Source organism: Hydra vulgaris, chromosome 03 (genome assembly GCF_038396675.1).
Source record: "Hydra vulgaris chromosome 03, alternate assembly HydraT2T_AEP".
Lineage (NCBI taxonomy): Eukaryota > Metazoa > Cnidaria > Hydrozoa > Anthoathecata > Hydridae > Hydra > Hydra vulgaris.
Window position 1 is genome coordinate 52,247,501 of NC_088922.1, and position 26,401 is coordinate 52,273,901.

A 26,401-nucleotide genomic window follows, 5' to 3' on the forward strand; every position below is an offset into this window, starting at 1 on the left:
TAGCATCCAGAAGCATCCAGATGCATCCAGAAGCTTTCAGAAGCATCGAAAAGAAGCATCTAGAATCTTCCAGAACAGGTTCACACAGGTTCATTTTACTATATAAGAGACATGTAAATCGACATGTAATTCAGTCAGTATATGGAAATCAATCAGTCAGTATTATCAAGACAGTTTATCGAAGTGAGTTTTATCAAAGTGTTTTATCGAAGAACATCAATACAAGAAGTGAAATACAACAAGTGTTTCATTACATCAATACAGTCCACATCCAACCAAGACGTTGTGTTCCACAGAGCATTGTTGTATCATCACAAGGTAAATGTAACACGGTAAGCCTTGAGAAGCGTGATTATTTATTTTTATTACTTTTATGACTTCAAGTGCAAAAATGGCTCCTGACGGTCTTGGGTTGGAACTAAGAAAAAAAATTATTGGCGATTACGTAAGTGGAATGTCACAAAAAAGTATTTATGATAAATATCGCGTGAAAAAATAGACCGTATCAAGACTATGTTCCAAATATCGTTCTACGGGGAACTTGGCAGCAGATAACAAAGGTGGAAGACCGCGTTGCACCACTTCTAGAGAGGTTTCTTTGATTGTCAGATCCGTCAAGAAGGATCCCTGGATATCATCAGTCGAGTTACAACAGCAATTAGAGCTGCCTGTATTGGACCGAACAATCAGACGACGTGCTGTTGAAGCCGGATTGTTTTCCCGACGCCCTGCAAAGAAACCGCTGATTTCACTATAAAACTAGAAGAAAAGACTCCTGTTTGCTACATCTCATATTGACTGGAATGTGCAGAAATGGCAAACTGTCCTGTTCAGTGATGAATCGAAGTTAAACATCATTGGGAGCGATGGCATTTGCCGTGTACGTCAACCGGCCGGAAAACGCCTCGATTTACGTTACTGCCATAAGACCGTGAAGCATGGTGGAGGCAATGTAATAGTCTGGGGGTATTTTTCTGCTAACGGTCTAGGTCCAATACATCGAAACGATGGAATAATGGATCGTTTCATGTATAAAAATATCCTGAAAGATGTTATGTTACCTCATGCTGAATGGAATATGCCAATAAAATGGGTTTTTCAGCAAGACAACGATCCGAAACACACGGCAAAAGTAGTCAAGCAGTGGTTTCAAGACAACCACCTATCGGTGATGGATTGGCCGCCTCAATCTCAGGATCTCAACCCTATCGAGAACCTGTGGGAGATCATCAACCGCAGAGTTAATCGTGAAGGTGTTCACAATAAGGATCAACTGTTTGAACAAATCCAAAAGGCCTGGGCAGCGATTCCACAAAGTTTCATTGATCACCTGATCAAATCTATGCCTCGAAGATGCAAGGCTGTGATCGACAACAAAGGATTCGCCACGAAATATTGATAGCGAAATACAGCTTGGTCAACATTTTGTCGAGTTGCACTTGTTTTGTCCAGAAGGAAATCAACTTTTTTAAATACTTTTGATTAATTTATTAATTTTCGTGTACAAATCATGAACTTTGTGATGAATAAAATTTGAAGAACTTTGTCTCTAAACAGTTACATAGTTATTTCTCTAAATTGAAAAAATGCAGCACTTTTATATAAAGAAACTAAATTAGCATTATTTGGTTGCACTCGTTTTGTCCGATACTGTATATATATACAAAATTGCATAATTTTGTGATATATATATATATATATATATATATATATATATATATATATATATATATATATATATATATATATATATATATATATTTATACAATATTATTTACGTCATAATCTATATAACTGCAAAAGTTTTAAGTTTTTTTTTAAATTTGATTCCAGAGAGAAAAAAAAAACATTTATAACTATTTTTAACTCAATGCAAAAGTAACTCTATTAAATGAACTTTGCTAACTTACAGTTTTTCTGTCTAAAATAAATGTGACAAAAACAAGAAACATCACATTTTTATTATGAAATATAATGCTTTGTCAATAACTATTTACTTAAAAGTATTAACATCAAAAATATTTTGTTAAAGTTATTAACAATAAGCATATTAAACAATATTTTTTGGAATTTAATTTTAGAAAAGTTAAAATAATAATAATGGTTTATCATCAAAGTTATTCATTGGACATCAGATCTCGGGTCACTTTTGATCGAAAAAAGGGCCTAACCTACAAGCAATGTGATGAAAAATATCAAATATCAGTAAGTGGTATTAGGAAGATGTGTATAAAGTATGAAACAACTGGTTCTGCTGAAAATCAGAAAAGACTTGGTCGCCCCATTAAGACTTCAACAATAACCAATATCCTAATTGCACTGATAAAAAAAAAAAATTCAACAATAACCTAAAGGCAGATTGTTGAAAATCTTAAATTAAATGTTTCCTATCGAACTGTACAGAGAAGACTTAATTTAAGTGGTTTAATAATTTAGGTGGTTTAAATAAACCTTCTCCAGAATAGTAAACCCCTCATTAGTCGTATAAGCAAAGAAAAACTTTTAGCATTTGCAAAACTGCATATTAACAAGTGTGAGGCATTGTGGAACTTAGTGTTATGGACTGATAAGAATAAATTTCAAATACTTGGCTTAAAAAATGACAAAGAGTTTGGTGCACACCCTGTGATGCGCTCTTAGATAGAAATCTTACAAAAACAGTCTAGCATAGAGGTGTCTCGCTTATGGCTCGGGGATGTTTTGATTTAAATAGTGTGGGACGACTGGTGAATGTTGAATGCATAATAACAGTGAAGTTGTATGTTAATTGGCTTTTAAAAAATTTATGTCAATCCGTTTAAGAATTGATCGCAAATTTTTTTTTCACCATGACAACGACCCTAAACACACATGCAAAGCGACACAACAGTTCCTCAAAAAAAAGTAAAGCTAACATCCTTAAATGGCCGCCACAAAGTCCAGACCTTAACCCTGTTGAAAATATATATGGGCAATTTTGAAATCTAAAATAATTTTAAAATAGCTCATTTCATTTAATAGAGTTACTTTTACAATGATTTAAAAAAAAATATAAATATTTTTTTTCTTGATTACAATCAAATTTTAAAAAAACATACAATTTTTGAAGTTATGTAGATTCCAACGTAAATAATTTTGTTTTTATTGTTAGAGTTCTGAATTTATCAAAAATGTTAATGCTATACATGTATATATATATATATATATATATATGTATATATACATATATATATATATATATATATATATATATATATATATATATATATATATATATATATATATATATATATATATATATATATGTATTATATATATATATATATATATATATATATATATATATATATATATATATATATATGACATATCATTTTATGGAAGTCAAATTTTACATTAAAAATAGTCACAATTCCATACATAAATTAGCTAAATTAAACTTACTTGAATAGTTGTAACTATAAACTATCAATTTAAATCATATAATGTACTTTGTTCATAAGATGGAAACCAGTTAAAACCATATCATTCCTCTATCTTTGATCCACCAGAACTTTACTAAATAAACTTACACCTAAAATCAAATTATCACATATCAAAAAAATTTAAACAGTATTATTAAAATCAGATATGACTAATAATTAATATTAAGTTTTATTTATTCTTTACCATATAAAAAGTTAAATGCAAAGAGAAACACAATCATTCACTAACATAATTACTTTCATTCTTTTTTGGAGTCCTCTGTAGTCGTAAAATTAAATCCTTCGCCTACTTCTTTATCTAATAATAGATACTTATAAGTAATTATTAGAAAAACAAATATAAACAAAAATGTAAAAACTAAAATATTGACCCAGTGCAAACAGATTACGATATATATCTAGGCAATCATAATACAATAAACAGATTCAAAATTTTACTTATCCAAAAATAAAAATAAGACTTATTAGATGTTTATTTGATATAGTACTTCACCATTAATATAAAACTATAACAGTTTTTTTATTCATATAAAACAATTAAAATAGCAATGAGTACTGAAAAATTTAATGACCTCCAGTAACTTTAAATCTTTTAACTCTAAGCTTGTTCCATGAATAATCAATTGGAAAACTATTATAGGCAGCTTATATTGCATGAACACCAGTTGACAAAAATAACCAACCATTTTCTACCCAACAACATAGAGCAACTGCCTCTGCTTCAATCTGTTTTTAAAATAAACAACTTTAGCCCAAGATTGTGAAGTGATTGTAATAGATCATCTAAAAAAAAGGCATCATTTGTTTTATTTACATATATATATAAATATATATAATTATATGAATTTATATATACATTTATGTTTTATATTTTATATTTATAAATATATATATATAATATAAAAAATATATATATATATATATATATATATATAATATATATGTATATATATGTATATATATATATATATACATATATATATATATATATATATGTATATATATATATATATATATATATATATATATATATATATATATATATATTCATATATACACATATATATACATATATATATATATAATGTATGTATATATATGTATATATACATATATATGTAAATATATATATATATATATATATACATTTATAAACAAATATATATGTTTATATGTATATATATATATATATATATATATATATATATATATATATATATATATATACATATATATATAAAATACATATACACACACATATATATATACTATATATATATATATATATATATATATATATATATATATATATATATATATATATATATATATATATATATATATATAGTATATATAAAATTATATATTTATATATATATATATATATATATATATATATATATATATATATATATATTTATATATATATATTCATAATTACATGCATTAATACATAATACTAAAATAAATAAAAATACATATCAAAGGTATGTAATAAATAATAAATGTTAGAATTATATTTACAACACTAACTCTAAAATTAGGACTAGAAATATAAACATTATATATACATATATAAAATGTATATATTTCTTTTATATATATTCATAAATTTACCCATTTATATATATGCATAAATACATATTATTAAAATAAATAAAAATATATGATAAAGAATAAATGTTAGAATTAAATATACAACACCAACTCTATAATTAGGACTTAATACTTTTCCTATTAAAATTAGAAGTTTTTCAAAAAAATGGAAATAAAGTTTCTTATCCAAACGTGTTTTTATAAAAAAAACAACTTAATAATGCATACTTTCATTATTGGTCGAAGATTTTATACTGAATATTTGCTTGATAATTAGGGTAAGGTGTTTAAAGTTTTTCAAATAAATAAAAAAATTAGTCTGTGAACAGACTAAATTTAGTCTGACTTATTATGTTTTATTAATTTTGATATTACTTAAAACATCTGAATCTTATTAAAATTAAGTGCTATTTTTAACTTAGAAATAACATATTTAATACAACTTTGCAATTTATTAAAATGGTCATTTTAAAATAAATAAATCATCAACAAAAATAACCTGAACAACCCGAATATACTCTGAGATTTATGTATATTATATACAATTTGATGCAAAATCTAAAGGTTTTAAATTAGCCGCAATAAAAAGAAGTTATAAAACATAACTCTATCAAAATATTTTTTTTATACCATCTGCATGCTTTCTATTAAGTTTTCATTGCCTTTTCTTTACGGCAAATTATTTTTGTAATGGCTAGTTAATGAGACAATAATTTTTCAATGTGTCACTTCCTCAACGTTGTCAAAACAACGTTTAATTAACGTTGGCAAAATAACACTTTTTCAACGTTTTTTAACTACCACATTTTCAACGTTGGTATATGTAACGTTGAATAAGCGTTGTTTCATAAATAGCTTAAATACGTTGAAAAAGCAGCTAATGTCTAACGTTGATAAACCTTCAACTTTGCGACGTTTTTACAGTGATTATTTGCGTACTTTTATTCAACGTCGAATAAACGGGGTTTTTTGAGAAGATAATATAAGTTGATATTTATACGCTTATTCAACGTTGAAAATGTGACGTTTAAAAAGCGGTTTATTTTTAACGTTGATGAAGCATAGATTTTGAATCGTCTTTAAAATGGCTTTTTGCGTAAGTTGATTCCACGTTGAATAAACGTCTTTTTTTGAGAAGCTAAAGTACGTTACAATTTCAACGCTTATTCAACGTTTAAATTTACCGCGATTTAGTATACAATAACAAACATTGATTCAACGTTGAAAGCGCGTTGTTTTTGTGACTGTAACGCTTTTTCTACGCTGCGACCGGTTTTCAACGTTGATTCAACGCTGACATGTTTGCTGGGTATAACGACTTCAAAAACAATTACCAATCTCTAAGTTTGTTTATTTATTTTTGTAGAAGCGCGAAAATTTCCGCTATTTTTTAAAAGTAACACTAGGAGGAAATTTAAAAGAAATATATTAAAATCATAAATTTTTTATATTAAATTATTGTTTTTCTATAATAAATGTAAAAAAAATTAATTTATTTTTAAAACATTTTAACTATTAAATGATTAATCTCAAGCACTTGTATTTTGAAATGATTAAAGGTATTTTCTCCCAACAATAATAAAAATTGACTTTGAAACTTGAATATCACGTCAATAATATTCACCTAAAATATACAAATGCTCCAAAAACTATTAAAAGTTGTTGAAAAAGCTTTTATATGATGATAATAATATATTATTAGGCATCTTTCTCAACTAGTCCAAAACTTCAGTTTTAAAATCGACCTGCCCTATTATAAAGTTATTCATCAAGTTAGAAGTTGCAAAAAAAAAGTGGAGGAAAGTGCATTTTCATCCACTCCTCCTTTTATTTTAAACTACGTAAGTGAGCTTAATAACAAAGAGTTACGAGTTGTTATCAATTGAGGTGATAAACAACACCAGCAAATATGTAGTTTTGCACGTCATTTACAGACCGCCTTCAGGTAATATATAAATTGTTTATCAAATCTTATAATTGTTTAATAACAAAAAATCGTTTTGGCATGTTTCAAATTTATATATAATAATGCCCACAAATTTTGCGGGCAATATTAATTTAGACTTGCTTGATTATCTCATTATTTATTATCTCATGATTATTGATCACCTCAAGACTAGTACAACAAGTGTACAGCAAAGACAAATTTACTCATGCTCAACACTTATCGAAAAAAATGAATGCATTTAATATCTATCAAATAAATATTACCAAAATTCACTTTTCATGTCTAAATGTAAAGTAGATCTGGTGCCAGAGCATTTTACAGCAAAACTTTTCTAAAATAACCTGAACAAGTGTGATACAAGAGCGACACGAAACTTAAAATTATCGTATGAAACTAAAAAAGCTCTCAATATTCTCGAAAAACGAATTACTTATAAATTTGAATAATGAAAACTCTCTAAACAAAATTGAAAGTATAATTAATAAATTAGAAAATACAGTAAAACCTCTTTAATTTGGACCCAGTATAAGTCAGACTTTTATTAAGTCGGATGAATTTTCAATTACCCTTTCTATCGTTTCCTCTTGAATTATCTTTACCAGCTCACTATAAGATCAAACGCTTACGTTGTATCCTAGTTAAGTCGGACCATTCGCTAACTTGTACTGTTTTTTGGGGTCTATTGCTAAAAATCTTAGTTTAACTAGGACTTTTATTTTGAATTGCAAATACTTCAATAAAATATCCAAAGTTTGAACGCTCAAAAATAAAATACCTTTGCGTCAAATAAAATCAAACATAACTTAACATTTTCACTGACACCTTCGATTCGGTGAAGCTTCGATTAAACTGCTTACTCAGAGGTGCAACCAGAATATTTTTGAAGGTGGATTCTAAATTATAAAAGTTACATTATGTTATGCAAAACTATTTTGAGATAAACAACTATGGTAAATTAAATTTAAATCATTTCATAAATAAACTACAACATAAATTAAAAATTGCGTCATTTGCAAGCAAACCTTGTGCTGTAGTTTTAGTTTCACGGTTCCTATTCTACTCTTTCCGAGAACATAGATCTTCACACTCCTACGGCAAACAAATAGCCTTCATAAAAATACACAAAACTTTATACATGCTATGAAAGGCTTCAAATGCAGTATTAGATCATCCATAAATTACGCAACATTTATATTATTTAAAAAACAGAAGTAGGAGATCTTAAGCACTTTTATGCGGCAATTTTCATTAAACTAAATGCGCTATTTGACTTGATTTAATTAACTAAGACTCTGCGAGGGAAAACTTTTAATCTTCTTTGTTTTGTTTATTAGTGAAATTTAGCGTAGCGTAATTTATGGATAACCCCTATGGTAATCCAACCAACGAGTTTTTAAGAGCCGAATATCTTTGGAAAGAGAATATTCAGGCTCGTAGCCAGCAATAACGATTTTAAAAACGATTGTCGTTTTGGAGAATAGTGTAAAAAAAGGTAAATTTCATTGACCGATGCAATGCAGTTTCTCATTTCCATAAATTTACAAGAAGTAGTGATTGTTAAATTTAACTGATTGGAATAGAAGTGCGTATTCACTGCTTTTGGAGCAGCACCTTTTACTTTCCCTTTTACAACATTTGCAGCTGAAATAACATTTTCCCCATTATATACTTGTTTTCGTAACTTACTAACAACTAATCCGTTTTCTTTTAAAGAAGCCAAAACAGCACGAAAAATGTGTTTAACATTTCCTCGCTCGAGTTTCCAAAACTCTCGAAATTCTTTTGGGATTTCAGAGTAGAAATATCGCAAACTATTAGATAAACATAATTCATTAGCATAGGAATCAGTGACTTTATCAGTAAATATGCTCTAAGATCGCACTTCTTTTTGAATTCTTTTAACAATTCCCTGCTTTATCTGATTACCAATGTGATCAATTAGTCCATTTTGAATGCCCCAAGATACGTTATTAGCATTATTTTTTGCTGAAAGAAAGTAATTTTTTAAAGTTTTATCAGTTTTGCATCCGATTTTACAACTGCCTTAAAAATACCATAATCATTGTCTTGCAAAGAATCATGATCTTTATGGTCACGTAGATGAAAATTATTTTTTTAGCAGAGGATCAGACATTTTATCAATGAAATTAGAATAAGCTTGCATGCTTTTTCATTTTCTTCGGCATGTTTAACAAAGATATCTGAAATGTACCTCTTTGGAATTTTCATTGCTGCCTGAAAATGGACCTGTTTTTCAACTACTTTGATGTGGTATTTAGTCTCTTTATGTGAATCGAGGACATCATCTTTTTTTTTATCATGATATAATTGTTGGAAAGGCTCAAGGTCTAACACAGCAGACACCTCCTACACATCCCCACTGTTTGGGTTATGAAATGAATGAAAGAAATTTAAAGTAATATTTTCTAAATTTTCAGATAAAGGGCTTACTCAGCTAAAACACGTATTAGTTGATATGGAACTTTCCAGAGAGTTGGATGGCCCAACCAGACTAACGAGTTTGATCTTTAGGTACTGGGAAGACTGATAAGTCAACTCTGGATCACTTAATTCAATTATCCAACAGTATTTGAGACATTGCTCTGTAAAACAGAAAACATATTTACAAAATGACAATGTTATTACATTTTGATTAAATAAATATATATGGAGCTAATATCAATAAAGGGCGGGGGTTTCAAAACTAAAACATTTTCTTTCTTTTACCTAAATCTTAAAACTTATATATACTTTGTGTACATTTTCACTTTAAAAAGTTAAAATGGTTATAGTTTCTTTGAATTTTGAAGCATTGATTATAATTTTATAACCGTAACCGTTTTAACTTTTTAAAGTGAAAATGTACACAAAGAATATATATATATATATATATATATATATATATATATATATATATATATATATATATATATATATATATATATATATATATATATATATATATATATATATATATATATACACATATATACCTCACCCCACCCTCATCGAAAAAAAAATTTTTTTAGTTATAATTATTAGGGAAAACAATATAAAATATTTTTAACATATATATTTTCATATATGCAAAAATGGTTGTTTGTCTTCGATAGGTCAATAATGATTTACAAGCACACGAAGAGTTTATTGGTATGCATTCGTTAATAAATACAACTTTCTAAGAAATTGTGCTTGTTCTCAAAAATATTTTCTTGAGGATGAATTTGAGATTAGAAGATGCGCGTGGTCAATGCTATGACGCGGCTGCTAATATGTCTGGTCCTAAATCTGAAGTAGCAACTGAGATAAAGTTATTTAACAAAAATTGCTTTTACACGCATTGTATCGGCCACGCTTTCAACCTTGCCATGGGTTACCATCAAAAATATTCCAAGTCTTAACAAAACCTTTGGAACAGCATATGATTTGTAATATATATATATATATATTTGCTAGTTATCAAAAAATCACCTAAAAGAAATTCCAAGCTTAATGCTATTAGAAAACTAACGGAAAATAAATCAAAGTCTATCCATAAATTTTGTCCAACTAGGTGGACAGTGCGTAGCGATGTTTTTGAATCATTTCCAGAAAACCATCGCGAGCGAATTGAACTTTGGAGATACCGAAAGGAAAGCAAGAATTCAGAGAGTGAAGTTTATAGTGTCAATATTTGATTTTATCTTTTCTTGCTATTTAGGGAAAGAAATGCCTCCTGAAACAAACAGAAAATCAAAATAAGACACTCCAAGGTCAAACTATTTCGGCAGCGGAAGGACAGAGTTCACCATTTCAAGCCGTTAAACATTTTTTGGGAACGTGCTATAAAATGGAAAACCCATTTTATAACACATTCCCAAAACAGTTTAATGAAACAGTTTTTTCTTAAAAGTTTATGATCAGCCTAGTGTCGCTGATCATAAACTTTCGAGAAAAAGGAAAATGACGGATTATATAAAAACAACTCTTAACCCACAAAAAACATCATCATTTTGGTGAATCATCTCCATGATTCACCAAAATCATCTCCATGATTCACCTATCATCTCCATGATTCACCTATCATGGAGATGATTCACCAAAATCATCTCCATGATTCACCTATCATTTCCATGATTCACCAAAAGAACATTATCGCCAATTGTATTTTGAAGCTTTTGATCTTATTATCAGTTTTATAAAACAGAGGCTCGATCAACCTGATTATAAGGTAAATATTAATCTTCAGGATGTTCTTCTCAATTCAATAAACAGGAAAAGTTGGAAAAATTATCTGCAATGAGTTTGTCACTTTTACTGTCAAGACATTACCCAAAAAATTCACTATCAAAGATCTCATTTTATTTTTCAAGAAGATCACTCTAAAAGAGCTTTACTTACCTAAGTTGTAAAGATTGCCAAGCTAATTCTTATCATGCCAACTCTTAATGAAAGATATTTTACCATTTTGAAAAGATTTAAAACCTTCCTTTGATCAACTAAAACAGATTCCCGCCTAAACAATTTGCTAGTTTTTCATACTCATGTGGAAGCAGTGGACAAAATTGATTTGGACGAGATCGTAAATGAGTTTATTAATAAATGTCATACACGAATAAACATTTTCGGAAATTTCAGTTAGCATTTTTGTAGAGATAAACAATATTTAAAGCAATTATTACATTTTTTATTAGTTTCATAGATGTGGAGTTTGATTATCATTAAATATACAATACAAATGAAAATCAAAACTTTTTTTTTTTAAAGCTAATTCTTATCATGCCAACTCTTAATGAAAGATATTTTACCATTTTGAAAAGATTTAAAACCTTCCTTTGATCAACTAAAACAGATTCCCGCCTAAACAATTTGCTAGTTTTTCATACTCATGTGGAAGCAGTGGACAAAATTGATTTGGACGAGATCGTAAATGAGTTTATTAATAAATGTCATACACGAATAAACATTTTCGGAAATTTCAGTTAGCATTTTTGTAGAGATAAACAATATTTAAAGCAATTATTACATTTTTTATTAGTTTCATAGATGTGGAGTTTGATTATCATTAAATATACAATACAAATGAAAATCAAAACTTTTTTTTACCCCCTCCCTTCTTTAAAAGAACCATAGACCCCCCTAATATCAAAATTGTGGTTGCGGCTATATAGTGGGCAGCCAAATTATTAGTTAAATAAATTTGCTTCTATTCTTACATTCCTTGAGATTTTAATACCAATAAAAGTTTTCTATGTTTTTATTATGAAGTTGTAACATTTATAAATAATTGTGGCAATTTTTAGAATTGATAAGCTAGAATATGCAAAAACATGCAAAATGCGCCTTTTTACTTATTCGTGGCAAAATTAATATTTGCGCGACAACGTCTGCGTAATAAATACAACTTTTGTCAACTGTTTATTGTTTTTGTGATTCTGGCTCATTTTTTTACATTAGTAATTTTAACTAAAAATATTTGAACTTTGGTGCCTAAAAATGGGAAAAGCCAAAGATATATCAAACGAAAAAATTTCAGAAATATCTGCTTTGTTAAAACATTCAAATCGCTCCCAAATTTAGTTAAAGTTTCTGTGATGACAGTAAGCAGAAAGAAAAAAAATATAACCCGGACTGTGTTATGGAGACGGTAAAGCTTCCTCTAAAAGTGATGGTGTTGTCAGTTATAAGTGGTAAGGGCAGTGGCCTTCTCTATATAGATGAAGGAATGATGAACCAGGATAAATATAAAAAAGTATTAGCTACCAAATTAATTCCTCAGTTACATGATTGGTTTCCTGATCTATCAAAATGGATCTTTATGCATGATTCTGCCCAACGCCATAAAGCTAAATCAGTGAAAAAATATTTAAAGTCAAAAGATGTGACTGTTTTACATTGGTCTGGCATTTCTCCTAACTTAAATGCAATAGAGAATGCCGGGGAACATTTAAAGCGGAAAATTGGGCATGAAACTATAACCAACAAAAAAATCTCATAGAGGCACCAAATAATGCCTGGTATTATGATCAGGAATTAAAAATAAATGTAAAGAATTGCATCTTGCTTGTATCCTTCTTGCAAAGTATGTCAAGAAGGATACAAGCAGTAATTGATGCAAAAAAGGCCCAATCAAATACTAAAAAACATTTTATATTACGATTTTTCTTAAATAAATACTTAAAAACAGTAATAGTGTTTAAATAAGTGTTGTACTTTTTAAAGAAAAATATTTATTTAAGCTAGTAGCACTAATATTTACATATAAGATTAACATAAGAATACGTAAAAGAGCTTATAATGGTTAATATTATAATTTTTGCAAATGCAACAAGTAACTTATATATAATATATATATATATATATATATATATATATATATATATATATATATATATATATATATATATATGCATATATATATATATATATATATATATATATATATATATGTATATATATATATATATGTATATATATATATATATATATATATATATATATATGCATATATATATATATATATATATATATATATATATATATATATATATATATATATATATGTATATATATATATATATGTATATATATATATATATGTATATATATATATATATATATATATATATATATATATATATATATATATATGCATATATATATATATATATATGTATATATATATATATATATATGTATATATATATATATATATATATGTATATATATGTATATATATATATATATATATATATATATGTATATATACATATATATATATATATATATATATATATATATATATATATATATATATATATATATATATATATATATCCAAATGGTCTAAGTTGCACTAATTTAGTAACAATTTTCAAATAAATAACAATCTTTTAAAAACTTTTAAACAACATCAAAAAAAACTGATCGCATTTTATACGTTATTACTAAAAATGATCGTGTTATGATATTACAGGACCGACGACATGGGTTTTAAAGTTAGGGAGGGGGGCACAATTTTCAGTTCTTAAAAAAGTCTTCTATATCTAGAATTTTCTTGAAAAAAAAATCCTTTAGAAAAAATGTGTGTGGGGGGGGGGGGGGAGTGTTAACCCTCTCGCCCTCCGCCGGTGTCGTTGGCTCTGTATTATTACTATTATTATCATTGTTACAATTTTTATTCTTATTGTTATTACGATTATTATTTTTAATATCACATCAATATAGTTTTTGTTGTTGTCGTTGTTATTATTATTATTAATGTTATTATTTTTTTCATTATATTCTGAGGCAGATGCAGGATATTTTATTGTTTTCAATTACTCTCGAGTCCTTAATACAAAGGTTGAGGGGGGGGGGGGGAAGGAAAAAAGGAAGAGGTGGGTCGGAATCTTTTTTCTTATAAACTATATTTTTTCGGTTAGCTTCGTGAAAACATCCGACTGATTCCATGTTACAATATAAGTATTTTATAAAAAATTTCGATTTATAAATTAATATTTAATATTTATTAACAAAACGAACTAATATTTTTAACAAAACGCGCTTAAAGCTATTATTCTAGCGTGGTCAAAAACTATTATTCTAGCGTGGTCAAAAATTATTCTTCTAGCGTGGTCAAAAACTATTATTTTAGCGTGGTCAAAAACTATTATTCTAGGTTTGTGGTCAAATGGTGGCTTAAGATCGAATGCGCATTTACTAACAGCTTTTTTATCATAATTTCAACCGGATTTAATTTATGCTGATATTAGTTTTATACTTTTTTGAGAAATAAACCAAATGCTCGTTTGCGATAAATCAAGGTTTACTAGGTCGACGATTTTTAAAGCCTGTTGACTAAAAATTTTTGTTTTTTTCGATAACTGAAACAATTATTTTTTAATTTTAAAGGCCCATTTTCACAGAAATTTTTTTTCAGTTATGAAATATAATTTTTTTTTGTTGATAAAACGAATTTTTCACCCTCCCAAAAGTTATGACTAAGCGAATTTTCTATCTCCCTAAAGTTATAACTAAACGAATTTTGCACATTGCAGTGTGGAAAATTCGTATAAATCATAACATTAGGAATGTTGTGACAGTGCACTGCTTCAAATAAACGTAGTTTAATTCACTTTTTATTACTTATTACCCATTACTATTTAAACTATGAAAATATCGTTTAGTGTAATGGCAATAAATCTTAGCTGAAGCCTCTTCATTGTCAACAGCAGCATGTTGCGAATCTAATCAATTTTAAAGAAAGATTTAATTATGTCAAACCTCTTTAATTTGAAATAAAAATTCTTGATATATATCAGCCTAATATTTTTAATATAGTTTGTTTTATGTACAAATGTAAAACTAACTCCTCTCCCGTTTCTTTCCACAATTTATACAGACTAAAACATAAATTTAATTTAAGAACCAATAGTTGCTATTTTTTTTATATAGCAACTAATTTCGAAAACTAATTTTGGAAAATTAGGCATTTCATTTCGTGGAGCTTCACTTTGGAACAAAATAGTTTAATAACATTTTAATTTTTAATCTCAAATAGAAGTTACCTCTTTTTTTAAAAAAAATTAAAGAAAGTTGTTTTGTCTTTTTATGATATATTTTTAAACGCTTAATAATTTGCTGTATTATTATATGTATTTATTATTCAGCCGGCACATGTGGCTTTTTTTTCGGAATTAAAACCCGTATAGACACGTGTTTGTTATGATCTAGGTGTAAACCAAAATCATGTATACGGGCAGTTTTACTCCAGTTTAACACGTGTTTTTTGAGGTTTTAAAGTAAAATTTTAATTTCGCATGCTTTAATCAGTGGTTTCACATTCCTTACGGAAATGTAACGGTGAAATCATTAGTATTTTAACTGGTATTTATGGTAAATAGTAGTAGTTAATTTCACGGAATGAAAACCATTCTTGGCACGTGTTATTCTTCTTGTATTAAAAAGTTTTAAACACACAATAGAAATCAAGAGTCTGAGTTGTAGCTGCTGGGGTTCTTCTACTTGTGTCCGCGTTCTTTTCTTTTTTTTATTAAGTACTTGTATATTTTTTGTTGCTTTTTAAATAAAACCAAAATGGTTGAAATTTTTTATTTCTTATTGTTGTTGTTATTTTAATATTATTAGGGAGTTCAAGAATATTTTTGAATAATTTTTATTAAAAAAAAATTAGAAATTTTTATTACACTATTTATCACTATAAAAAAAAGTTACCTATAACTGACAAACAAATTTTTTTTATAAACGACCCTCAGTAAGAAAGACCGGGGCTAATAGGCAAAGGGTAAATGGAGTTTTACCCTTTGCCTATTAGCCCCGTTTAAAGTTTTGAGGTACGTTGACGAAATTTTGGTTTGTAAAAAAAGTATTTTTTACAAATTTTTTTTAACAAAACAAAATTTAACAAATTTTCAAAAGATTTTTTAACCTATAAAAAACGTGCTTTCGCATAAACTAACAATTGTTTCATACCTGAAATATTAAAATTTCGGCTTAAGGTGGTTATATAGTAAAAAAAACCTTTTTTGATTTCTAACTTTTTCTACATACCAAAATTAGTAGCAAGGCAAAATAATGCTTAATTTAAAATGCTGTAATAAAAATTTATTTATCCTTTTTTTTGCTGATTCAACATTAAATGCAGAAAAATCAACAAAAAAGAAAACTACATTTTCTCCACTTTTTTATGACATTAAAAGCTAAAACTAACTGCACTGATGGATTATAGTGTAATAAACAAAAACTTACTAGAAAAATTTAAAATAATAATTATTTTTAAAATGTCAGCACTTTTAATTTTAAATGATACTTTCGATGCAAAAATCTTTGGTAAAATATAAATATATTCAAATAGAAACAAGTTTAAGGTTAGTTTTAGTAAGGAATTGCAGTTCTACCTATAAAGAAACAACCCTGAAAATTTGAAGTTAATTGCACATCTGGTTAAAAAGATATGAATGATTCGCTGTTCACAGTCAGACAAAAAAATACAATTGAGAAATTAAGCTTCAAAGTTTTAAAACAATATATTTATTAAAAATTTCATACACACATTTTAACTAACAACATTATCAGATTTACAACTGGTTTTTAAGTAGTTTACAGGCCCCTAGGAACAAAAATTGTATTGGGGGGGGAGAGGGGTAGTGCTAGATTAAGGGACCCCGAAATAGTTTTAAGGACTTTTTTTTTAAGTCATTTTTTCTCCAAAAAAAATAGACCCGGGCCCCGAAAAGTCTTAATCCACCACTTTTGTAATAGGTCGTATGATAGTAGGTCAAAACTTTTTGTCAAATAACTTACGCTGAAAATACGGATTAGAAATTAGGCCTTTTCTATCCATTTTTTTCTTTTATATCTTAATTTGTAATCGTTTTTTTCTAAAAACAAACTTTCAAATTATTTATTTGAAAAAATATTGGGAGTGGGGGGGGGGGGAGGCAAATGCCCCTGCTGCCTCCCCGATTGCTACGAACCTGGTTTAGTAATTATACAAACCCAAAAATAAAAACAACTGTTTAAAATTTCGTTCTTAGATCAATATATCAATAAAAAGATTGGTTGCTATGGGCGTAACTAAGTAAATTTCTTAACTTATAATCAATAAAATTAATTATTTAACTTTTTTTTGTTATTAAAACTATATCATGTTATATATGGTTGAAAAGCCAAATAAATTTTATAAAAAATTAGCTAATAAAATAAAAAATAATTTTTTTAATTGAAATTGCTAAGTTTTTAACTATATAACCACCTTAAAACTATCGCCAAAATAGTTTTAAAAAATGCCAATATTTTGCATATACATAAAAATAATACTTAAAAAAATCATTTTTTTAGTTTTTGCCGACTATTAAACTATTGGAAAATTAAATCTTTAAAAAAGCTTTAAAAAAATTAAAACTAAAAAGATATAACAAAACACATATTTAATTAGGGAAGAGTGGGGGTATTGGCGAACAGCTGAGCGAGAATACCAGTTAAAGACACCAGTTACTCAAAATTAATCATATTTATTGCTCATTATTTAGTCTAACTATTCAGTTACAAATCCCCAAAAGCAATTTTTATAAACTTTATTATAAAATAATAATTTAGTGCAAAAATAAAACCAATAGTGTTCGGAATTACTCTCCGTCTCCGTCAATAGCGTTCGGAATTACTCTCCGTCTCCGTGGGGTAATCCCGAATTCAGCGTGGGGTAATTAAAAAAACTGTTGTGTAATAATAAATAAAATGCTAGTTGTAAAAATTAAGGGCAAAAATTATAGATAAAATCTTGGGATATGCTTACTTTCGCTAAACCTTTTAACACATAATCCAGACTTCCATGGGGAGACTTATCATTTCAACTTAATACACTTGTCTTTTAAAATAAATCTTTTATTTTTTAATTATCAAAGTTTAAAAAAAAATACAAACAAATATCACAAACAACTCCAGGACATCCTTTTGCCAATTGTGCACTTCTTGTGCAACCAGGACTTGCATTTATGGCACGTACAATGCAAGGGCGGATCCTGATATTTGTTTTTGTTAAATAAACAACAAATTTTACCTCGGGCATTCTTTTTTTCTTTAAATCATGGTAAATTATCTCTAATTGATGAAAGTTTTTCTTACTCTTTATACTTTTACAATCAGTATATATTATTTCTTTGTCCTTCCTATTTTCCTTTTGCTCTAAAATATTTCTCATTGGCGAATTAGTAGTAATGGTGGAGTTTTTCTTTATTAAACATTCTCAGTTTTTCATTTTTAAAATTAACAGAGATAATATTTAAACAATTTATTTGCTAAAATTAAATGTGAAAAAGGTTTGAAACAATAATGTTCTGGCCGCCTGACGTTCATGTGTTCACATTTTATGCGTTCGAAATTACCCTACATTAATCGTTCGTTATTATCCCACGGACACAAACAATTCAAATACAATTAATCTGTTGAGGATATATTAACATACCTAAAATATAATACGTGTTGAAAACTCCTTCATTATGACATTATGCAACAATCACAACAAAAAGAGTGGTTTTATCTTTATTGTACCTACAACAGGAATGTTTCTCAAGAAAAAAGTTACATGAAATTATCAGAAAAAGTTAAAATCAATTTATTGTCAACAACAATTGCAGCTTTATTGAACTGTTGCAACTCTGGAAGTGAACGTAGGATTACCTCTCAGCAGATAAAAAGAAATTATCAGATATCTTTTTCTATTATATCGTTTTGACCATGTTCGGAGTTACCCCGCGTTCGCCATTACCCTACTCTCCTCTACTGTTCATAAAGTATGTACGTGATTAGAGAAAGATAATTTTAGTAATCGTATTCAACAAACAAAATTCCAATGATTATATCCAGCAAATGAGGTAAAGTTGGCGCAGAGCTTATTTATTTTAAAAATTTTGGACATTTTTATCCGCATTTTATTTTAAAATATTTATATTTTAAACGTGATTTTTATTTAGAAATATCACGTTTAAAATTTTTTCCTTGTAATGTGGAATACAACATAACGAGAAAAAAAACAAAACCTGACGTTCCCTTGGAGTCTCCGCTTTATTTCTTTTTTTATTTTTATTTGTTTGCATCTTTATTTATATATTGTAATAAAAATAATAATACAACAGAAAATGGAAAGAAATCGAAACTTCCACCATTACTTACTTTATCAAGTTTACTATGATCTTTCTTACTACTATCATCGGTTTCGTTAGAAAAAAATTATCGATCATTACAGTTCATTTTTAATTACGTTTTATTTCAACAACCACAAATAATATTTTTTATGTTTTTAATAATAAAGCTTTTAAGCAATTTTAAAACATTATAACAATTAAAATTAAAAACGAATTTTTAAAACCAAATGCTTTTATATGTTGTTAAAACACTAATTTTGTAATCAATTTTTTCTGATATTACTTTTTTTATTTTATTAAGCCATTACGATTAAATTTATTTTTCATGAAGTTGTGCTAATCGCATATAGAAATTATTTTTCTTTTTCCCATATAAAAAATAAACTTAATTAAAATTAACTAATTAATTGCCTTATTGCAAAACTAATTATTGAATATTGTATTGCCATCAAGCAAGAGTATGTGTGCAAAATTTGTAGAAAATCTATCATCAGGAAGTGACTCAAAAATTGGTTGCAAGGTTTGATGTTAAAAGACAGATTAACAGACAGATTAACAGAGACGAAGAGTTAATAAAAGCATTAGGGAAAATTTAAGATATCACGTTCTACGGAAGGCAATAAAACAAATGGAAAAACAAGTTTTAGTTTCAACAACTAATTTCACATATAAAAAATTATTATACTATTTTAACAATTATACTATTGTATGGAAATATTTACCGATAAAAGAAAAGCTTATAAAAAGCTTGGTATTTGAAAGCCGTAAGACTATTTAAAATTGTATAAAACTAAAAATCTGTAAGCAGCGTAAAAACAAGAGAAAACTTTATTTTTGTTTCTGTAAAAAAATAAAATAATAATAAAAATAAATAAATAAAGTCTTAATCGTCAGAAAATAAAGATCCTTGTTGACTTAACATAAATCGACAGGAGGAGTTGACAGATAAGTCGCAATATTTTTCTTTTTCATTTTTTATTTAGAGTTCGGTTTAAGTTCCAGAAATCGATTACAAACTATTTTTGCAATAAAAAGCTATAAGTAAACTTTATTTATTGAATTAATTGATCTTCAGATGACGCTGCATATCTTAAATTCGGAAGATTCTTATCAAATCCATCGTAACCAGCCAGAAAATACGTAACAACAGAGCCCTTTCCCTAAATACGGCAGTAATGAAAAACACTGTTAAAAATTTGATTACATTATTAGATATTAATTTGAGGTAACAAATTTTTCTAATAATAACCAGGATCAACGTTAGAGTTTGGCGGGCGCTTCAACCCCCTCCCCCAAAAAAATGAATAAATAAAATCTGATAACTCACCCTTAAAAAAAAACGTCTATGCAAAGTAAAGTGTCTCAAAAAAGATTTTTTTGGGTCCTAAATATATTCTGGATCTATGCATAAAAATAAATATTTTTACCAAATTTAAGGGTCTAAGGACCCTTAGAAGTGTTAAGTGTAAAAATTGAAAAACAGGCATTTTTGGATTTTTTATATGGTTTTCCAAGTAGATAATACATTTCCACCATCTTTCTCATTTATTTATTTTCAATTTATAAATAAAAAAGTATTATTTTTTTAATACAGAGATTATATATAATACATTAATTAAATCAATATAACAGTAAAGTTTATGTTCTTTAGATATATAAATAAATAGTCATATGAAAATTAACAATAAACAATGCAGAAGAACAAACTGTACAAAAAGAAAATTTGAAGATATGGAAAAAAATTAACAATATTGTAGAAAACCCAAGGAGACCATTGTATCTTTTGAACAGACCCATTTTAGAGCTTCCCAAATACCAGTTGCCCACAAATGGTGACATTTTAAGAAGATATTACCATATAATTTCCTCAAAGTAACTAAATAAAAGTTAACAAAATCAAATATTAATTGCTCCAAGGAGAAAGGAGTGTCAACAAAATGTGAGGCGGGTATTAAAGTTTTTCTTGTCAAAAAAGTGGTAAATATCTGGTGCAGAGCAGGTTTTAAAAGAGATTTCTTGATGAAAAGTTTGACCATTAGAGATAAGATTATAGAATTATATTCTCAATATGTTTACAATAGATAATTATTTTTTTTTGTTTTAACTGTCACCCTCTCCTAAAGTTGTAAATGCGTAAGTTGTATCTTTTTTTTTTTATATTAGATTGAACTTCTCTTCAAAAGAAAATCTTTCGATTCTCAAAATCAATTATAACAAAACTTCAAATGAACTTTTTGACATAATTTTGCAAAAATATTGTAATGAAAATCAAGGCTGATCGCAACAGATCACCTGATGACAAATAAAGAGGACATCGAGTTCTAAACCAATCAAAAGTTGACTAGAAAAATGTATAACTGAGGATGTTGACATGATTTACCGAATAAGAATTGAACATAGGAATAGTTAGACAAAAAAATTAAAATGTTCATAGAGGATAAAAATTTATTCCAAAATCATATTGTCTCTGATTCTGATACATAATCAATAAATTTAGAGTCAATTTCATCTAATGAATAATTTTTTAATGTATCTAGTGAAGATTTCTCTGTTAACAAGAAAAAAAAAGGACCTGCACCTGTCAATATCAGGGGACGGATTAATAAAAGCAACAAGTGAAATTGCTACTTGATTTCATTTTGGTGTAAGGGGTCATACATTAATTCTTTCCTCAATTCTAAAGCATGCAGGGCATAATTTGGAAAATATTTTTTGTCAAAACCAAGAACCCACAAAAAATTTCATACCAAAAAAACAAAGAGGAAGAAATTAGAAATAGTGATAAAACTAATTTATTCGGCAAGAAACTCTGGCTAAACTTTGATGGTAAATTTTGAAATGAATGGGATCTTAAAAATAATATTACTGTTAAATTGAAAGGATTGTTAAAATTGAAAGGATTTCGTTAGGATGATAGTAATAGTGATATTCTGCTAGGAGTGTTTCAGGCAAATTCATCTAAAGGCAAAGAACAAGCAAAACAAATAAAAAAGATACTAGAATATTTCAAATTGAAAATAACATTTTTGCTGTTTGTACTGACACAACTGCTTCAAACACTGGTGCACATAATGGAGGAACCAAACTTATAAGGTATGTTGTTGGAAAGCATATTATGTGGTTTTTATGTTGTCAACACATATAAGAGAGACACATCAGTCATTTAGCGCAAGGGCTAACAGAAAAGACTAAGGCACCAAAAAAACAACTGTTTTCAAATTTTAAAATTTTTTGATATGCAATAAAGATGTTAACTCATTAGAACGATTTAATTTCGACATTTTTAAAAACAATTCTTACATGCATCAGATTGTACAAAAAGATAAAAAATACTTAGGAAATGCCATTAGCCTGAAAACCTTTTCCAAGATGAGAACAGACTATACAAGATTATGTGAACTAGGTTCTTTCTATTTGGGTAACAAAGTAACAAATTTCTACCTTCATCAATCCCTTTTAATATATTTTAATATACAAGATATATTGTTTTGGATTTCTGATGGAAAATTTGTAGATCTTCGTCCCAGCTTTTCATCCAATTTTTTCTAAAGATTTTGTTTCAAAAATTCAGTGCACAAATGACTACTCTGAAGGAAATATTTGTCTAGCGCAAGATTTCCTGGCAGACAGTCATTATGAAAATCAGAGACAAAACATCATGATTTAGATAAAGAGAATAGAAAATCTGTGTGTAAATGGAAGCGAATGAAAAAATTTGAACAATATAACTCCTTAGCAAAAAGTATTTTAGATTAAATGTGATTTTTTTTTAACTTTATTCAAACACAAAATATTTTGAACCAAAATAATCCGTTTTTTCTTTGGATTGTTTTATTATTTAAATATTGAATTAAAATTTGAAGAAAAATGAAAAATAAAGGTTTAAAGACCTACAATTTTGCACTTTCCTTTTATTTAAGCTATACAACCAGGATGTGTTTCGAACCTTTTGGTTCTGTGAAAAAGTTGTATGTTAGGGACATTCTAATGCAAAGTATTGTAGCTTTCTGAAATTAGCTCTTTGATTTTATGTTAGAGTTGCAGCGCCATAACTAGGAGGAGCTATGAAAGGATTATAAACACCAGATTCTAAGAAGGAACATTTCAAGATTCTTAGAAGAACATATCAACATTCTTAGAGGAACATATCAACATTCTTAGAGGAACATTCTTAGAGGAACATATCAACATTCTTAGAGGAACATACCAACATTCTTAAAGGAACATATCAACATTCTTAGAGGAACATATTATCTTATATTAAAAATTACTAAGATTACAATGGTTTTTTTAAAAATAAAGACATAACACTTATGGTATTTAACAATTTAAACAACACAAATAAGTTACTTTCAGCAATACTGGCCCTCTTTCTACCAAATGAAAGCCTCCAAGTTTTAATAATAAAGATTTACATTCAGGACTAACATGAACACGAAGTGCTACAATAAAAATAGAAAAGAAATTTGTTAAATGAAACTTTTATGTAAAAAATCAATGATAATTATAAAAGTTAAAACTATAAATCGAAATTAAAATTATTTTGATTAGTACTAACCTAATCCAGTAGACTCCATGCGTGAAGCATAATTAACTGTGTCTCCAAACAAGCAATAGCGCGGCATTTTTAAACCAACCACACCAGCAACTACAGGACCTTAAAACAACAGACATAATTGCTTTTTTATATGTTCAAATACATTTTATTAAACACCCAAAATTATTCTTTTAAGCTTTTAAATGTATTAAGTTTAATGTATAACCACTAAAAAAAAACCTGAATGAATTCCTATTCTAATTTGAACTTTTGTTTCTGGAAGATGAGGAATACAAAATGTTGTAGTAGAAAAAAGTAAATTCAATGACATTCTAGCTATTTCCCCTGCATGTGTGTCAATAGTTCTATCGGGGAGTCCTGAAACAACCATGTAAGCATCACCTATAGTTTCTACCTAAAAATAGGATCTGGGTAAAAAAACAACAATTATTTAAGCAACAAAAGAAAGAATTTAAAATCAAACTTGTTGCTATTTGCATGTAAAAAATTATTATAATATAAATATTACTATATTTTTCCATTAGGTATTATAAAAAAAAAATCTGTATACATTTGCAAATAGGCCTCCTAAATTTGCAAGCATCTTAACCCCCCCCCTCCAATTAGGGGTTTGGGGGAGCTTAGCCAAGGCTTTGTTTATATACTAAAAAACATATATTATAAACTATAAAATGAGCCCCTGAGATGCATAGTGGTATAATTCACTCATATCTAGTTTTGAGATACAGAGGCATTTAGTAGACATCATATCATAAACCATCAAACTGTTTTAGAGGAAGTAAATAAAAATAGCATCATTATCGATATCATTAGACTTATACCACTCTGCCATGTAATAGAAAAAACAAAATGCTAACCATTGGTGGAAATAACTCAAAATATTGAAAAAAAAGACTTATACCACTATACATCTCATGGGCTCAAATATTACTATATATTTATATATATATATATATATATTTGCGTATATATATATATTTTTGTGTATATATATATTTGTGTATATATATATATATATATATGTTTATATATATATATATTTATATTTGTGCATATATATATATATATATATATATATATATATATATATATATATATATATATATATATATATATATATATATATATATATATATATATAAAATATATTATGCAATCGTGTGAGAATTTATTATAGCCACCAACAACTTTTAACATATCTAAGTTTTAAAGTTTTAAATTTTGATATTTTTTTGTGATTTATGTACTCAAAAATAACTTTTATTAAAAAAAAAAATTTAACAAATTGAAAATAAATTTTATTATAATAAATTACTGCAAATATATTCGAGATCAATATTTGGTAATTCTCTTTTTGCATCAATAACAGCAAGAATTTTGGTAATTCCCCTTTTTGGCATACTTTTGATGCATTTTTTTGCCATTTCCTGTAATCTTTTAACTTGGTTCCAGTACTGAATGAATCTTTCTGTTAAATATACCTTATTTTGATATGAGTGTCCAAACATTTTCGATAGGATTTATGTCAGGAAAGTTATCTCGCCAACCAACTAATAAAATATTCGGTTCTGATATTTTTTAATTGATTAAGCTGTATGACATAGTGTCTGTTTTGCATAAAGGTTTTTTTTTCGCCTGGACCAAACCATTCTGCCTATTGGGGCAACAATCTTTGTTCCAGGACTCTTTTATACTGCAACTAATGCATTACTCCCTCAACAATGTAAAGTTTCCCCATTCCCCCTCCACATATCACTGACCAGATCATCACAGAGTTAGGTTGTTTAACAGCTTAAATGGTGCAGCCTAATTAGTATTTTTATTTTTGTATTAAACCTTCTAGGTAAATACATGGAAAGTACTCTGCTAAAGCATACCTGAGAGTATTATGCAAGGATTGTTTAGTAAATTTTTAAAGTTTGATGTAAGAAAGTGAATAATTTAAAATTAGTATTACATCTAAATTAATTTTAACAATTTCCATCTTTTATTAAATTCCGGTTCTTTTTTTCCCACTCTAGCCTATTTACATCATTTTTTGAGTTAGTTTAACTTTTTCATGTAATGTAACTGAGATTGTGCAGGCAATGTTGAATCATTCTTATTAATATTTTGACACAAAATTGGTCCAGCTTTTTAGTTATTGCATTGTTGGTGGGCAGCCTATTTTCTATACCAATCTTAGTTAGGATTCTTTTTCCAGGTGGTGTT

The 26,401-nt window shown here is 27.3% G+C and overlaps 1 protein-coding gene and 1 long non-coding RNA gene across 3 annotated transcripts in view; both read right to left on the reverse strand.

Moving 5' to 3' along the window:
- Positions 1–4,244, reverse strand: part of LOC136078260 (uncharacterized) — a 6,666-nt gene extending 2,422 nt beyond the window's left edge. The window contains exons 1-3 of the long non-coding RNA XR_010637651.1: positions 4,038–4,244; positions 3,695–3,763; positions 3,425–3,554 (exon numbers count right to left, since the gene is read on the reverse strand). This is a non-coding gene — a long non-coding RNA (uncharacterized LOC136078260). The remainder of the gene's footprint in view (positions 1–3,424; positions 3,555–3,694; positions 3,764–4,037) is intronic.
- A 16,019-nt stretch (positions 4,245–20,263) lies between these two features.
- Positions 20,264–26,401, reverse strand: part of LOC100198115 (atrial natriuretic peptide receptor 2) — a 109,473-nt gene continuing 103,335 nt past the window's right edge. The window contains exons 16-19 of one of the 2 annotated variants that reach the window (XM_065793622.1): positions 24,410–24,584; positions 24,191–24,289; positions 23,983–24,074; positions 20,264–20,792 (exon numbers count right to left, since the gene is read on the reverse strand). In XM_065793622.1, the coding sequence (XP_065649694.1) occupies positions 20,685–20,792; positions 23,983–24,074; positions 24,191–24,289; positions 24,410–24,584 (474 nt within the window). In that variant the 3' untranslated portion in view covers positions 20,264–20,684. The remainder of the gene's footprint in view (positions 20,793–23,982; positions 24,075–24,190; positions 24,290–24,409; positions 24,585–26,401) is intronic. The other variant, XM_065793623.1, reaches the window with a different exon arrangement.